Source organism: Centruroides vittatus, unplaced genomic scaffold (genome assembly GCF_030686945.1).
Source record: "Centruroides vittatus isolate TY-2023 unplaced genomic scaffold, ASM3068694v2 contig_897, whole genome shotgun sequence".
Lineage (NCBI taxonomy): Eukaryota > Metazoa > Arthropoda > Arachnida > Scorpiones > Buthidae > Centruroides > Centruroides vittatus.
Genome location: NW_027122587.1, coordinates 64691 through 82570, shown reverse-complemented (window position 1 = coordinate 82570; position 17880 = coordinate 64691). Strand labels below are relative to the sequence as shown.

The following is a 17880-nucleotide window of genomic DNA, read 5'->3' as shown; positions in this document are numbered from 1 at the left end:
GTGGGATAACAATGGTTTAAATGTTTCACTATTTATTATATAAAATAATGTAATCTTCAGTTTTTAAAAACAATATTTTCATTAAAAACTAAACAGAAGTTATAACATATCAATCAATAGAGATTGATTGTACTAATAAAACAGATTAATTAATTAAACCATTTAAAGAAATTACACCTTTAATTCTCTATACAGTTAGATACATATTATTGCTAGTAAATTTTTAAAAAATAATATGCATTTAACTCTTTTAAATTTAAAAGTTCAATTTCATTTGAATTTAATTATGTATTTCATTCTTAATAAAATTCATTTATTACAATATACAAAAGAAATGTGCAACATAAAATTTAATGCAAATGTAATCCAATTAGAATACTATTAACTAATTTATCTATTTTGTTTATATTACTATTACTTAGCCTATGGTAAAATTGGTTTTGTTATATGTAATTTCACTTAGCATTGCTATTTTTAAACACATCAGGTGAGAACTTGCTTTTATTATTTTAAAAATCATAAATATCAAGTAAAAATTTTACTTTTAAACCTTGTGATTGATAACTTTTTCATAACTCTGGCAATTATGGTTCATTCATAGTAGATAATATCAATAAATGTTACTGGAAAATTATGAATAACTTGAAATAGTATAGCACTTAATATCAAAATAAATTATAAATAGATCAAAACTTGTCTAATGACATTAATGTTGATTATGACACACAATAGTTAATTATTGTTGATAGACAGCATTTCAATATTTATTTATTTATTATGAATAATTTGAAAATTTGATCCCAATTAACGCTTATTAGCAAAATTTCCACTTCATATATATATTAACAACATTTTATTAAGACAGATAATTTATCATAGAATATGCATAACCATTTTCTACAGGGGGAAAAAAACTGTTTCTGTTCTATACAGCCACAGCTGTTTTACATACAACATCTGCCAAAGAGACAAGCTGTAACAATATGCCCTATAAAATATATGGAATCATTTATAGAAATACTAAGATTTAAGTTGTTCAGTTGATCAACTTCTGTTTTTGCTTTTATTCTGTTAATATTCAGAGAGATTTCTAAGAAATTCATATATAATGGCACCCACCAGTGGCCAAGTGGATAAAATGATAAGATGTAAATTCTGAATGAGGGATTTACCACCCACCAGAGTTATAGACCCCCTGTAAGAGGGACTGTATCTTGCAAAGGGTCACATGTAGAAATATAGTTCCTTGACTTTTTGCTCCTACGGGTATGGCCTACAGCTCTGATAAGGTCCCAACAGTGTCATCGTACCGATAAGGTAAGACAATTGAACATTAGTTGTGGGTTCACACCTGAACAACACTAACCAGAAAGCCTGGCTTTCTTCATGTATATGACATCTAGTTTAGATAGGTGTTAGATACATGAAGAAATAGGATAGTTTCTCATATTAATGGGATAAGGCATATCCAATTGGCAGATTGCCGTATCCCATTAATCCAATCACATATTATGAAAACTGTGGTGGACTTTTTATATTGTTATATGTATCTTAATCTCATTAAACTAAGATATTTATATACAGAATTACCCATCTATTATTAAAATCATAATTGTATAACCAAACAAACAGTCTAGACATATTTGAATCCTACCTCTTTCTGGCATAATTCTCGATAATGACTTTCAAGTTCTTCATATGTTGAAATCTCTGGATGCAGTGACATTTTACAAATAAATTATACACTTGGTATTTTATCACAACTAACAAATATCAAAACAATGCTTCAAGACATTTCTTTACACGTGCAAACTGTACAGATGCGCTTTAACCTGACACAAATGTAAATAATTGGTTTATATTAATATATTTCAATATGTAACGTTGTATTTATTTAAAATATTTTTTAAAAACATACTCCAACACACCTTGTTTACATCCATCTCTAATGATAAAGTGTTGCCAACTGGAGTACTTATTATTCAAATTCTTATTATTCATAAAAAAATTAAAAATAAGAATTGTACGATGAAATATCTTTATAAATTATTGTAGACCTAAAATTGTATTCATTTAGAAAATTTGTCATAATTTTCAAATTAAATTAATCAAAATAATTATTGTTGCTTTTCGGAAGGAATGAATTAGAATATTATATCTTCTTCGACGATCGGATGGCCGAACGGTCAAGGTGGCAGGCAGTCTACCGCCATGGATCGAAAAATTCTCGGGAATTTTTTGGGTGTGGTCCGACTGGCTGAGGGACTAGGCTCCCGTCCCTCATCACCCGGTTACCCCATTGTGGACCTGGCCGAACCCCTAATGGGCTTGCTAAAAGAGGCTTTCTTAGTGTCAACAGAGCGGAAAGAGTTAAAAGTACGAATATATACAGGTATACCTCGAGTTACGTCGTTCTCGATTATACGTCGTTTGTCAAAAAAGTATATGGAAAAATAAAAATCAAGTTTAAGTCATTTCATTCGACTTTACATCCGTCTGCCACAAATATTGAAGTCGTAATATCACTAGAAAAGCGTTAAAAACATATAAAATATATTAAAATATGTACATTTACAGTAAATGTTAATATAATCATCATAAATCCTAGAGAACGAAACATGAAAACATCTGTGTTTCTGTGTTGTCGTCTTATTTAGCGGTCTTTAAGTACTCATTATTGGCGTTTTCCACCGTAGTTTCGACTTACGTCGTAACTACACAAGTAAATTCGACTTACGTCGTTTTCGACTATTCCTCTCTGGAACAATTACCGACGTAAGGCGAGGCATACCTGTATATATAATGGGTGATCGGTTAACGAACAGTTCGGACTGCGAACAAATCGGACAACGAACACTTTCGCGAAAGATTTTTATGTTCGGACAACGAACACATGTTCGGATAATGAACACCTCACAGAACAAACACAAGAAGAGACATAAAACAGTGAATAACGATTGGTCTTCCCTTGTCTCCAGGTGACAGTTCGAAACCTTTCGGAGTAGAGGCCGGATGGCCGAGCGGTCAAGGCGGCAGCCTACCGCTCTAGGGGACCCGGGTTCGAATCCCGACGGGTCGAAAAATCCCCAGGAATTTTTCGGCGGGTGGTCCGTCCGAATATGTCGGGCCCCGTCCCTCTCCACCCGGTCGCCCCATTGTGGGCCTGGCCGAACCCATAATGGGCTTGCAAAAAAAGGCCCTCTTAGTGCCCACAGGGCGGAAAGAGTTTAAAAAAAATAAATAAATAAACCTTCGGAGCTCGGGAAACGTCGACATCGACGCTCAACCCGATAACGATCGAATAGTAATCCTCCGAACTTTGAAACTCTCCCTTGTAATTCCAGCCTTTTATTTACCTTTCTGACTTTTTTATAGTTTTCGCGAGACTGTCGGGCGAACACTCATTAAGATTTGCGTCGGTTTTTTTCTTTCCGAAAGACGAAATTTAACTGTCTCATCGAATATTCGTTAACGTTTTAAAGCTCTTTTGAAGAAGTGGGAAGACGTCAGAACAACGGTTATCCAAATGGTATCCAAACCAGATTGAGGTTAATAGGCTAGGAGATCTTTAAAACGACAATGATATCAATTATTTCCGAAAAATCCCGAAAAAGAGAGAAAAATAATCGATATTGCACAGATTCTTTAACCCTCCAAATCGAAAAAACATAATTGTTAAAAATGCGAGGCTGTGTATATATGTATTTTTATTATTACATATAAATAAACGTAGTAAGAAAATATATAATTTTTTTTATATTTTTGAGGGTCTTCAGAACGAATTAATCAAATTTCCATAAAAATCTATGGTAAATCGATAATCGGTTAACAATTTGGGTAGCGAACACGGTCTTGGAACGGATTATGTTTGTTAACCGATCACTCATTGTATATAATAGATGTGAGCAAGCAAGAGTTCAGTGGGAGCCGAAATGTAAGTTTTGCAAAATGCATCGGAGCCGCAGTTCTGTACTGTCGTGGCGGATAGTATGGTAAGGCGCGCGATTTTATTATATAATAAAAATGTAATATAAAACAAATATTGAATTGTTTTAATAAACATATTTTCACAAAATTAAAAAATAAAATTTTAAAAACAATAATAAAAACAGAAATTAACACTTTCAGCAAGAGCCACATGTAACTCAAAAAGAGCCGCATTTGCCCATGTCTTGTATAAAACTTATGTTTATAATAACAAAAATGTTTCACATTATCAATTATTAACAATTTCTTATAGTTACTAATTACAATGATTATGAATATTCCTGATCTCTGTGTTCATATAAGTTACGAGTACAGTACTTCTTTCCAATCTTTAATTTGTCATTTACAGATACAGTATTTTACTTTCCTCATAATGATCGGACAGCTTTTTTTTTTTTTTTTTTTTTTTTTTTCTGTCCTGTGAATACTAAGAGAGCCTTTTTAATCATGCTCATCATGTGTTCCGCTAGGACAAAATGGATATGGTCGAGCGATAAGAGACGGAGCCCGACATATCCAGAACAAACTGCTGAAGAAAACCTTCCTGGTATTGCGCAGCCGGATTCGATTCCGGATCCTCCAGAGTGGTTGACTGAAGCCTTAACTGTCTCGACTCTCCCTCCTGATAGCCGTTTTATATTACTGTTGTTTGTGTCATGTTTAGGAATTCTTGAAAATCTGTCGCACATTCCTCTCAACACTGTTCTTCATGTTCGAAAGGAATGCAGACTGAAGTCATAATCTTCATATAAGTATTGAACAATATGAAAAGATATACAATGTATTGATACACGAGTTATCCTTTTATCTCTTGAAATAACGAATTTAATACTTAACGATAAACTTAATTTTGCATCAATCAACATAATAAAAATTATCAGCAAGTTTTCTTATCTTTAATGTAAGAATATATTCTATTTGATAAAATGTTTTTGCGTCTCATATCGAAAAAGCTCTAATATCCATATAATTAATTCATAAATAATTTAATTAATATTTATCGTTTAAATTTCACTAATATTTAATATATTTTATTAATTTTGATTAATAGAACAGCCGAACTATAAATAATATATATATATATATATATATTATATAGAGAGTTATATTATATTATATTCGTTAAGTTGGCAACACTAAAAATTTAGCTTAGCGTCAAATTCTAACTTAATGGAATAATCACGTGGTCGCCATTTTATTTAACCGCATTGGATATTTTTTTCTAAAGAAAGTTTTCCAAGTAAGCTTTTTCTATTCATCTTATTGAAATTCCACGTTTCTTATTAATTTAGTTATGTTACAACTTGAAATATATGAATCGATGTCAAAATCAAATAGTTGATAAGTTGTTAGCCTATTGTATACATTTTGAGGATGCAAAGCTTGGGATATACTTGTAAAAGCTACTTACAGTAATACAGAAAAATTATAAAAAATAAAGACTTTCGTTATACGTATTAAACATATTTAGTGTACACTCAATTCAATATACTATTTTTTTTTAACTTTTTAACTCAAAAACAGTTGAGATTTCATTTTTTTGGTATGTACAATTAATTAATCACATAAAAATTGTAAAATTTATAGGAAGTTGAATAGAAGTTACTTTTAAGTAATTTTTATTTATATAAATATTACCTTCTATTACTGTACAAAACAAGATTACTGTACAGATTCTATAGTACTGTACTATCCTTATTATGTTGTATTTGTAACTTCAAATGCAGGTGTGTACACAGGTGACAATTCAATAAAGTCGTGTTTCACTAGTTACTTGAGTTGTGGAAGATACGTCGATGCAATGACATTTTTGTGTTACAACTAGGATTGTTAGATTTCAACAACTGATTAAATGGGTACGGTTCAGTGTGCATCGGTCTCTCCCACAACAAATGGACTGCTTAACTGCTTAATAAGCTTTTACTAGAGTATTTGGATAGTAAAAATGTTTTTAATCATTACGAAATGATATTTAATGGCAATGTATGGGATTAAAATTATTACATACTAACATTCAGTTTTTATGGTTATTTTGTAAAGTTACTAAATATAATCTTGGAGGCTGCCATATTCACATTTTTCACCAGATTCTTGTCCTCTGGTGTTTCAAAACAAAACTATTTTATCTGGGTCATTTAAATCTTTCTTGTATGTTGTTAACAGTAAAGATGAATAGCAATAGAAAAAGCAAAGTTTTCTGTTGCATTCCAAATTGCAATATCAAAGCCATACGGGAGTCCAATATAAGTTTTCGTCTGTTCCCATATAAAAAAAGATGATTATTTGGAAATCAGAGTTCTGAGAAGCTCATAAATATAACCAAAGAAAAGAGTGGATTCGACTGTTAAGAATTAGCAAAAAATTGTCCAGCTTTATATGAACAAGTTATACTGTCAATTTTAAAGGATTTTTCCTTAAAGTTTAAAATGCCAGTAATTTTGTGTGGACCACAGGACCAGATTTAAGCATTTTGAGGCCCTAAGCTAAATTCTGTGTGATGCCCCTTCATAGTTGCCTGATCTGAAGGTTAAAAAGTAGCGTGGTTGTGCTCCAAAAGTAGCGGATTTGAACTGTTTGTAGCCCAAACAATAAAACCGAATTATTTTGCAACTATGCACTTTTACTAATGAAATAAGTTTGTAATATATATATATATATGGACATTCGGTGTATCTGCATCAATTTTCTCTAAATCAAAGCGAGTCATTCGCAGGTGTGGCAATTCATTTTTTGAACTTAGAAACTTAGCGACTGCAACTTTTGTTTTCAGTTTTAAGGTCTCTCTGTTTACACTGTATCAAGAACTGTTGTATCTGTTAGACTACTTTGGAGACTGTCGGAGAGATTAGTAAAAACTAGTTAGACTCGCGTAACTGGTTATACAACAAAGAATACACAAAGATTACACTGTCTTGACTCATGGAAGGTCAGCGCTGGAAAGGGGAGTGTGAAACGAGGTCACCGTCCTCGAAGGGTTAACAATGGAAGTGTTAAGAAAAAGCGACGTGCAATATTTACAGGCGCAGATGCGTTTTTGCAGGAAATCGAACATATTTTCAGACCCATCTAAAAATTTTCTAATTAGTCTGAAAACGGGGAAACCTAATTTTTGCATTCTGTGAAAAAAGATGAGATTGGCTATAATGTAATAATCTTAATCTTCGCTGTTGTTACTTTTGCCTGAGTAACACTGGGCCTATTCACTACAGTTTTAGTAGACTTTTCCTTTTTTTTCTTTTTTTAGGTATTCCAACGAATACCTAAAAAATGGAAAAAAAGGAAACGTCTACTAAAAATGTAGTGAAATCGTCAAATTAGAGAAAGGAACGTTCTAAAACAGAAGTAGAATCAAGAAGTCAAGCGGAAAAAAACAGGAAAACAAAGTAAGAGTACAAATAAATTTGTGAGTAGCATATTTTCGTTTTAAAAAAAATAATTAAAAATAGGCGCATATTGATAGATATATGAGAGGAAAAAAAATTAATAAAATTAGCAGTGTTAGTGGCAATGGATTGTGGATTGTGGATTACTGGAGCAAACGATGGATAGAAAACGGAAGCAAAGTATCTTTATCTTTATTAAACGTTGCAACTTTATTTATACAATTAAGTGTAATGAAATGAAATAAAACTTTATTAGTTTTGTATGATACAATAAATATTGTGCGATTTTATATATGAAAATAAAAAAGTAGCGTATTTTTAAGAATTGTAGCCTGAAGGTAATTATTACTAGCCCAAAAAGTAGCGTGTTGCTCAATTTAAAATTTTTGTAGCGAGGGCACTTAAAAAGTAGCCCAATCCGCTACTTGTAGCCCAATCTGGCAACTATGTGCCCCTTACCAACCCTTTGCATTTTTAGAAGTCAATCATAAAAAGAAAAGAATTGACATAAACATGTAGTATTTAAAGTATATTTTGTTGGTTTGTAAAAAAAAAGTTTAGTACAAAATTTGACTTCAATTTTCTCTTTTTGTAGAAATTTTTAGGTCCCTTGAAACTCAATGTCCTAAGCAAAAAGGTATCATAGCGTACTTGTAAATGTGACCCTGATGGGACAGATGTCAAATCTAATGTTTTTTAACACAAAGAGCACAAATGTATAGAATGATCTCACTCATTTGTTTTCTATAATACCACATATAATGATATGTCCCGCTAGCTATAATTGTTCTCCTATAAAATTTCTCAATAAACAGCTACAAGCAACATACATCATTATATTGGACGGTAATATATGATTAATTTTACATTGACTAGTTACAAGCGACCCAGATAAAGTAGCCATTTTGTAAAAATGCAGCACCCTCTATAGTTCACGAAAAATGCAAATTGCTTTGAAAGGCCTCACCATATTCACAGCCCAGTGAGTTAATTGTGCATTGGTTGCTGTACTGATAAGTTTATCAGTGAATATCAGAACACATTTTAGTACATTGCATTTCACCAATGTTATGTTTGGTGCATAGTGGAATGTACCCAATGACACTTGAAAATGATTAATACTACCACTTTCCAACTTTCACTCTACCCCATTCCAGCAGTACACCAACCAAAGCCAAATTATCGGGCTAGAAACAGCTATAATAATAATAATAATTTATAAGATAATTTGGTACTAGAGTTAGGCGTTAGGTGCCATCTCTTGCTAAATTTAATAATTATAATTTTAATTAAATAATTTAAATAATTTAGAACTAACTAGAAGAAAAGAATTGGGACTCGAACCCGCAACTCCTGCTTACCGTTTCTAGCCCGATAATTCGGCTATGGTTGGTGTATTGTTTTAATGTATATCGGGTATGTATTGCTTTAATGTATATGGGGTTTATACCCCATTCCACTTCATAAAAGTAAAATTAAATGATTTTTTAGTTAATAACTAAACATTCTGTTCACATTTTTTATATTTTGATTTTAAAAATTGTAGTTTACATATTGATTATAAATGTTTGCAAATTTTAGTTTAGTTTAGAATTTAAAATACAGTCAAACTGTATTTAATTATAAATCATAACTCTATGGAGAAGGATATGGATTTACATATGAAGTCAGACATATGCCTGCATGGAAGTCTTCCACTACTTTTTCACAAAACATGAACATTGAAAAAATGAAAATGAAGGACAATTGCACCCTTTCTTGTTTCAATAAGGGACAAAGACAGTTTAGGTAAAATAAAGGATTGACTTTTGAAATAAAGTACATCTGGCAACTCTGGTTATGACTAGGATTGACTCAGTGCAATTAGAGAGGGAGTGTACAGTACAGCAGTGACAATTCTATTTGCTGCACAGTACATCAGATTGAGTGAGAAAACCTTGCTATCAGACTGATCATTCCAAGTACAGTCGATTCTGTTTAATTGGGACACATTGGGACTTGTACACTTGTAGCTGACAGGGGCGGAAGACCAGGTGCACTCAGTGGTATTACCTGGCTTGAAAATAAAGAAAAGAAGGCAGAAGGCAAAGGTGAAAATACAGAAAATAGGATAGGGGCGGAAAAAGGGAGGTATAGGGCGTCTTCATCGGATTTATTAAACCAAAATAAGTAAAATAAAAAAAATTAAAAAAAATACAGAGATTAAATGACAAACATTACATTTGTGAGATCCGGAAATTCCCCTGAAAGTAAAATTATAAAAATTGTTCCCTTTCTGGTTAACTTGAGAATTTTCCTATTATAAACATCCTGTCTAAAAACGATCCTGGCCGAGAAAATATGCGTCCCTGGCCGTATAACTGTCAACTATCTATTGTTCTTAAGCTGTACCCAGATCATCTTGCAACTTCAGTTTATAGTTAACATCCGAATTCGTCATATATTTTTAGTCCCAGGAACACCTATGACCCAAATCGCCATCAACCATCGATCACGTGACCAATTTTCTTAGCCTAAAGCTATAAAAGCCACTCCTTTCCCCCCCTCAGGGGAGTCTCTTATCATCTGCCGGACGAACGCCATCGCAGGTTGTCACTGCTCTGGACCTACAGGCCCAACGTCTCCGCGCTCAGTCGCGACTTTATAAAACTGTGCCATTTCGGATACCTATATACAATTCTTGGATATCAAAGTGCTAACTCTATAAGATATAAATCGAACTCACTTGTGCCTATTGACCGGTGTGAAATAAATAAATTCAATTCAACGAACGTTTTCTGGACGCCTTCCGTGTCCTTCTTCAGGTTAACTGCTGGATTCTATTATTTTAAAAAAAAAAAAATAAGAAGGACACGGAAGGCGTCCAGAAAACGTTCGTTGAATTGAATTATTTAGTTCACACCGGTCAATAGACACAAGTGAGTTCGATTTATATTTTATACACCCCAGTGTGTAGGATGAGGATATATATAACTCTATAAGGAACGTATTTTGAGGTATGAACTGAAACCTGTAAGCCCTCTCTCTCGAACCCTACGCGACTTAGGGAAATGAGTCAACGTTTGTAATTGTGTCCTTTGTTAATTCCAATAAATCTTGTTTTAATTGTTAAATGGTGTCCTCTTTGACTCGAATATCGCTTTCGCCTTATCGTCGACCCCATCTCACCTCCTATCCACTCGTCCAACAAGGAGAGTCCCGTCTCTCGGGACTGAAAACGAAACTTTAGCCATCTTGACAAGTGAAAGGTCAACGACCTGTTACTGGAAAGGGGAGATATGACTTCCTCCTACCTCCCTCGATCTCACACATTAGTAACATTGAAAATGTACCAAACACACGCCCACTTCACTTTGTGGAAGCGACTTAGGTAGTATTTACATTATATACATTTGTGATCAATTGTTGAAGAAAAGTATACACTACATAAATGCACTCACTGTCGTGATGATCGAGAGTCAGATTCCAACACTCCAGTTGAAACAAGGAAGTCCATGAGACTTTTAAAAAGTTATTGATCTGTCATGAAGTTTTCCATTTCGCATGGCCAGTTGAGTCCTTGGGAAAGTGCAGTCCTTAGAAGTGGTTCTCGTTCATGTGTGAAGTTATCACAGTCAAATATATAATGATGAATGTCTTGTATTGAGGTGTTGTTACAGCCGCATAAGGGAGTGTCTCTGTGACCAAACCGGTGAAGATAGGCCTCAAGGTTGCCATGTCCGGTAAAAATTTGTGTATTTATATATGTGATGGAAAGATGCTTCAGTTTAAGTCTTGTCTCTATGTTGGGGATGAAGGAAAATGTTATCTTTTCAGTGTTACCATTCTCCCATTCCCTCTGCCAAAGACTGATAGCCGTAGCATAAACAGTGTTCTTGATACTGGTGTAGGGAAGGTCGCTGAACTCAGGAGGGAGGAAGAATTTGCACTTAACTTTGCTTGTTTATCAGCTGCCTCATTGCCAGCTAAGCCTGCATGTCCTTTTACCCAGGTTAACACGATTGAATTGCTGTTGTTTTGGATTTCACGAAACACCATATGAGAAAAGTAACATGTTGGATTTTTGAGCTTTTGGATGGCGGTTTGGCTATCACTGCAAATCCTTACTACTTGGTTCTCAATCCCCATATTGCTAAGATGATTAACAGCTTTAAAAATGGCATACAGTTCTGCTTGAGGGACTGTACAGAAGCTTTCTAGCCTGTATCCAGCAGTATAAATCGGAGTTGTTGACTTATTTTTCATTATAACATATGCCGCACCTACCTTATCATTTTGTTTTGAGCCATTCGTGAAAATCGTGTAAGTAGCTGAGACTTTATCTTCCGGAGATTTAATTGCAATGGATGAGTATTTTGCTGGATGAATGTTAAAGATTTCGTGAGGCAATGGGCGTTCTGTGACTAGCCTGTTAAGGAGGGATATGCTCATGTTAGGAAGAAGACCAATGCGAATATAGTCAACAATTTCGTCATCATTCTGATATGTGATTCCATTTTTTCCTAGGTACCAATTCCACATCACTTCTTTGGCCCTAATATGTAGGGGGAGCACACCTGCAATTACCTGTAGAGCCGCAGTAGGAGCCGTTCGACATGCTTTGCAAAGCCGAATGAGAGTAATGCGTTGAATTTTATTCAGTTTCTTATGAGGACACATTGGGACTAATTCATTTTGGCCCAATTAAGCAGCTGCTTGATTAAACAAACTAATACAGTAGAGAGTTGTTAATCCGAATCAATTGGGGACTGAGGTTGTTCGGATTAGTGATTTGTTTGGATAACCGATTATGTACGAAAAAATATATTAACCTGTCCGATGTTCAAATTTTTCTCTGTGGCGTGTCGCTTCGTGTTGAATTTTTCTCTGTTGCGTGTTGCTTCGTGTTGAATTTTCGTCGATTTTAAGCCTAACGAAAATTTTTATAATAATAATTGAGGCTATCGTATCGTTAAAAATTATTTCTGCATTTTGTACAAACAAAATAAATATATTTAAAATATAAAAACATGAAAATTATACTTTAGAAGTAAATCTAGTATCAAAAACGTTCAATTCAGCACAACACAGTCCGACTGAAAATCGTTCAGATAACCGGCGATTTGGATTACTGGGGTTCGGATTAACGACTCTCTACTGTAATAAATTCTAAAATAAAATATGTAACTACATAAATAAATAAATAAATAAGAAAAAAATTATAATCAGCTACTGTATCTATTTTAATGCTTTATTAAAGCAAAATACAGAAAATATTTGTACTATAAAATGTACAAAAAAAATAACATATACTGTACATGATAAATTTTACAATTTCAAATTTTAATCCTGCAAAAAATGCATCAAATGTAGTCTGTCTTTTGCTTCTGAAATTTTGCAGTTCCTTTCCTTTCGCTTGTTTGATATGGAGATTATAGCCTTTGCAGCTCTTTCTTCGACTGACGTTGCCAGTTGCTAAGCGAAACAACCAGTGAGACTAATGTAGCGCTCCAGCGCCGCCACGTGGTGACTAGGAGTGATGGAGGCCGGCGGCCAGTAGATAGGCATCAGTGTGCGCACCAGAGACATGTTTAGGGTCATCGTGTTGCCTAGGTCCTTGCGGGCTAAGGCATATTTAGGGCAGTGTAGCCAGTAATGAAGAGTTGTTTCCGCTGCGCCACAATGGGGGCACCCCGGAGAGTCGTGAAGGTGTTGTGAGTGAAGGAAGGCATTTAGCGCGGCCGTCTTGGTCCAGAGCCGGGCCAAGAGCATCTCCGCGTGGCGAGACAACGCGCAACTGTAGCTCCAGGGGGCAAACGGGCAAAGGTGGTCCCGGCCTTTGTTGCGGAGTGCCGTTGACCAGGCATCCGTCAGGGTGGCGATGGTGGTGTCCCGTATGGCCCGAGTGAGGTCCCGTGGCGTGAGGGGTTTCCAGATGGATCCACTGAACAGGTTGCGGCGGGCCGCTTTGTCGGCCGCCTCGTTAATTGGAATATTGGCATGGCCCGGTGTCCAAGCGATGATGATGGGCGCCGTGTGGGCGCAGACGATAGCCGCGAGATTGATGATGATGGGTGGTGAAGAGAACGAGACGTTGGCCATAGCTTGGATGACCGAGTGGCTGTCAGAAAAGATAACGGTGGGTTTGGCAAGCGGGGCGCTGATGTGGATTGCGTGCAGGATGCCCTGGGCTTCTGCCCCGAAGACGCTACAGTAGTTGTGCAGGGACCAGGCCTCTGTTTTGTTGGTGTTAGAAAAGACAATGCCAATGGCGGTCCGCGTACTGGTTTTGGATGCATCCGCGCTTAGACAGAGCCAGCCCGGCCATTTTGCGGTGACTGTCTCCCGGAAACAGACGCTCGTGACGACTGGTGGGTCGGTGGATGAAGTGGGGTAGTCGTCTAGACTGATGCAGTTCTACAAAATCAGAACATATATTCAGTGCAGATGTGGGGCTTCCTTCATTACCTTCTGCATAAAATAACACTGTAACCCGACTATAAATTTTTTTTTGCCTCACAATTTGTCACAAGCACAGGTGGGTCATCATTGTCAAATATTTGACGTTTGGATTTAATGACGTCAACAGTTGCATCCTTGAAGTTTTCATTTTTGTTGTAACATGATAAATTGTCATCTATTGGTGAAAATTCTTCATTATTGATGATAGGAACTTGTAGTATGCCTTCATTTTCCTTACTGCTCAAAATTTTAGGAACATCCAAAGGCTTTAAACAGCAAACAGCAAACAGCAAAGCAGTTTAGTATTGTGCTGCTTTTTATAGCTTGCCAACCGTCAGCGACAAACTGTATGGCTTTCAAAATGGAAATTTTTGCACTGATCTCTCTGGCTGTTGATGAACTTGTCAATCAATTTTAATCAATGGATTCCGGTATGTAATTAACTAATTTTTCTCAATACAACATTTTAAAGTTTTTTATTATCCCCATGTCCATTGGTTGCACTAAGGATGTTGTATTAGGAGGAAGAAGTTCCAGCTGTATATTTTTGAGTTTATCTAAATGAGGATGTGCAGCACAATTATCGAGAAGCAACAAAATTTTCCTTTGCTTATGTTTTAATTCTACGTCCTAACTCGTATCATGCCACTTGCAAGACATTTCACGCATTACTGTTGGCATGATACTCTACTGGTAAACTCTATTCTTATGATTAGTTTGGAATATGGCTACTTTGAAATTTGAAGTGAAAATTCTGTCCGAACTATGATATGCATGTGTTAATTTGTTCGTTTAGGTCAAAGTGCCTCCATGCTATAAGAGAACACTAGACCAGGAACAACTGTAATCTGGTGAATATGGCTTTGCTTTTACAGTAACACATTTTCAGATATCACCTTACCCATGGAGTACCTCATTTTCTCTTATCTCATAAAATACTACTGGGTTTTGGGATTTCAAGATTGGGCTATAAGTAGCAGATTGAGACTTTTTCAGGGCTCTAGGCTAATATGTTTGGAGAAGTTACTACTACTTTTTGGGTCACTTTAAAAATGATTTGCACTACAGTTCAAGGAATTCTGTTTTACAGGAGACTAAAAATTCAATAAAATAAAAACCATTCAAACATCCAGCACAAATTCTTTAATACTAAGAACGTTTTCAAACACATTAAGCGTCCATCATCAGTTACTTTCCTTAAATCGAATGTGAAATTCGAACAAAAATTACGTAAACTAAATTTTAAATAAATGGTTATACAGTAAAAATAAAAATTAACAAGCAAGTAATAAAAGCGATAAATACAAAAATTAATGATATGCTTAAAGTAAACAAATAAAATAATTTATCCATGAATATCCTAAGTGTAATTATGCCTTTTATATAGAATTAAGCCAACACGTCACAAAAGGACTTCCAAGCGGTGGAAAGCCGATTGGTGTCCCTATAATTGATTCAATGTGTGCTCTTCTGTGCCCTGTGAATTTCCAATTTTTCCAAAAACTTTATCGCGTGTTTTGGTGTAGTAGCCTTGATGATAGAGGCTTGGTCCCAAAAGACCGTGATGCCCTGTTGCTTGGCATAATTAGCAAGGACTGTACTATCAACCATTTTGTACACTAACTGCTTATGTTCAATTATTCTCTTTTTCAAATTTCTCAACGTCACCCCCTATATATACCATGTTAGAGTTGAACCTATGGTCTCGTAACAGTATTGAGTATATTCCTGTTAAGGAGTTAAATTCATAATTTTTCTTGTCATTTCTTAATAGCTTGTATATGGTGGGATTGCGTCGATAAATGATTTGCATGTTCCTACTTTTGGAAATCCTCTTAACAAATGACTTAAAAAAGGGTATGTAATTGAGGACCACTTTTTTTTTTTTGGTGGTTTCCATTCTTCCCACGCACAAGATTATGATCTTTCTCGATGAGAGCATCTATTTTTTCTCCTCTGTAGCCATGTTGTAATGCTGTTCTTCAGATATATTGTACTTCCTTAACTGTATCACAAAGGTCTGTGCAATGCGTGTGCTCTCTCCTTATCCAAGAGCGCACATGCATTAACTGATGATGGACGCTTAATGCGTTTGAAAACGTTCTTAGTATTAAAGAACTTGTGCTGGATGTTTGAATGGTTTTTATTTTATTGAATTCTGTTTCAATTTTATAAAACCTATCTGGCAACATATGAGGTTTTCAGTGGACACATGCTGTTTACCCATAGTTTATTTATATTATTATTAATTATTAATTAATGAAAATAGTGTTCTGTATATATATGTTGCCATATTCTGTTTGCTTAAAAAATTACATTAGTTACATGGCATTTGGCATATCGTACATAAATATGTAAATCTCAGATAATTCAAAGTCATGATTATTTTGTCCCTTGAATTTTGAACTAACAAGGATTTTCTATATTGGTTTTCATGGAAACAATTCTGTGTCTTGTGCACACGTGTCTACACATACATTTACACACAGAAATATGTAATTATTTTTGTCTCTCAATTATAAGGACTAGTCAGAGAGGTAATGACAAAAAGTGTTTCAATGATTTGTTAACTGTTTACATGTAGCCTTAGTTTTTGAATGGAGTAATAAGAATTGATTAAATATAAACTGTAAAAAATTAAATAAAATTAATATTAAATATAAACTAGTAAAACTATATTACATGCCCAAACTCCAGCATACAAACTGCAGTTTGTATGCTGGAAATACAGTTTGTAATGAAAAACAAGGTTTTCAGTGGGCTTGTTTTTCTTTACAAACTATATGTTATATGCTGGAGCTTGGGTTTGTAAAATAGATTTAATTGTAACATAATTCGTTAATTTATAATTACCAGATTTAAAACTATTTATTGCATATATCGTAATGATATTAAAAAATTTTAATTTACTGATTATACGTATTGAACTGACTAGAATTTATTAGAGCTGACTGATATAAAAATTTTTAGTTGTTTTTAGGCCTGTAGATTTATCTTCAAAATTAACAAAAAATATTATTCTGGAGATAAGTCTATAATCTCAAAAATGTTAGAGAATTTTATATCATTGACTCTCATAAAGCAATATTTACAGTTGCTAAATACAGGTAAGCCTCCTACAATGCGGTACCTTTACAATGCATTTTCACTCCAGACCGGTTGGGAAAACGTGGAAATTTTCTTACAATGCGGTACTTTTACAACGTGATTTAGAGTATTTAGAAACGATTTATCTTTCACATAACAGAAAAATTGCAACGGATCACATAAATGCAGTGGAACTTGATGAAACAAGCTCAGATCTTGAAATAAGGCCAGTCAAACATTCTCGAACAACTATAATAAGTGACGACGAGGAATGAATTTGTGAGCATAACATTATGTTTCTTTTTGATTTTGACTTGAAATCATAATCTTTTTAGTTTTTATATGATGTTGAATTTTATTTAAGCTTTTTATGTATATAAATTTAAAAAATGATGAAAATGTTACACCATAAAAGGCAGTTTTTCTCTTTTTAGAACCGAATCCCAGTTTTTGTATTAAGTTGGTGTCTCCTATAACACGATTTCCTACGACGCGGTATTTTCAAGGAATGTATCTATTGTGTTGTAGGAGGCCTACCTGTATTTATCCATCATCATTGTTATTTAATTGATTAGAGAACTGTTTATTATAAAATTAAATGATAAAAGTAATTTATTAAAATATATTAAATTCTCCAAGCAGTTTTATCATCAAATACAGAATAACAAAATTTCATTGTGCTGCATTTGATATTTATTTATATGTTATGATTGGTTTGAACTGAAGCCAAAAACATTTTAAATTGAATAATTGTTGTTAATCTTAATCATGCAGTTTTTAATTCAACTCACAAAACCTTTGTAAGCAGCAAAAAATACTAATTATTAATGTTTTTTTTTGTTGTTTTCAATGACATTCTTTGTTTTTAATAAATTGAATGATAAAAAATCATATTGATCAGGAAAAGACATATCTGACATGCAGAGGTGTTACAAATCTACAAATCCATGCAACAGAAACCACAAAGATTTTAACACCCTAT

At 34.2% G+C, this 17880-nt stretch overlaps 3 protein-coding genes across 3 annotated transcripts in view; 1 reads left to right on the top strand and 2 right to left on the bottom strand.

Moving 5' to 3' along the window:
• Cog4 (conserved oligomeric Golgi complex subunit 4) overlaps positions 1 to 2018 on the bottom strand; it is a 37038-nt gene extending 35020 nt beyond the window's left edge. The window contains exons 1-2 of the mRNA XM_067280827.1: positions 1929 to 2018; positions 1655 to 1832 (exon numbers count right to left, since the gene is read on the bottom strand). Coding sequence (XP_067136928.1) covers positions 1655 to 1726 — 72 coding nt within the window. The 5' untranslated portion in view covers positions 1727 to 1832; positions 1929 to 2018. The remainder of the gene's footprint in view (positions 1 to 1654; positions 1833 to 1928) is intronic.
• Positions 2019 to 5104: 3086 nt separating this feature from the next.
• The window catches only part of Sf3b3 (splicing factor 3b subunit 3), a 57788-nt gene continuing 45012 nt past the window's right edge, over positions 5105 to 17880 (top strand). The window contains exon 1 of the mRNA XM_067280824.1: positions 5105 to 5227. The gene's annotated coding sequence lies outside the window, so the exon portion shown is untranslated. The remainder of the gene's footprint in view (positions 5228 to 17880) is intronic.
• On the bottom strand, positions 11175 to 12029 carry LOC136983927 (uncharacterized). The gene has a single exon (XM_067280814.1). The coding sequence runs from the start codon at positions 12027 to 12029 to the stop codon at positions 11175 to 11177; it is 855 nt and encodes a 284-aa protein (XP_067136915.1).

What these genes read in the sequence shown, in the direction of transcription:
- LOC136983927 (XM_067280814.1), bottom strand. Translation starts at nt 12,029, where the DNA reads ATGTGTCCTCATAAGAAACTGAATAAAATTCAACGCATTACTCTCATT.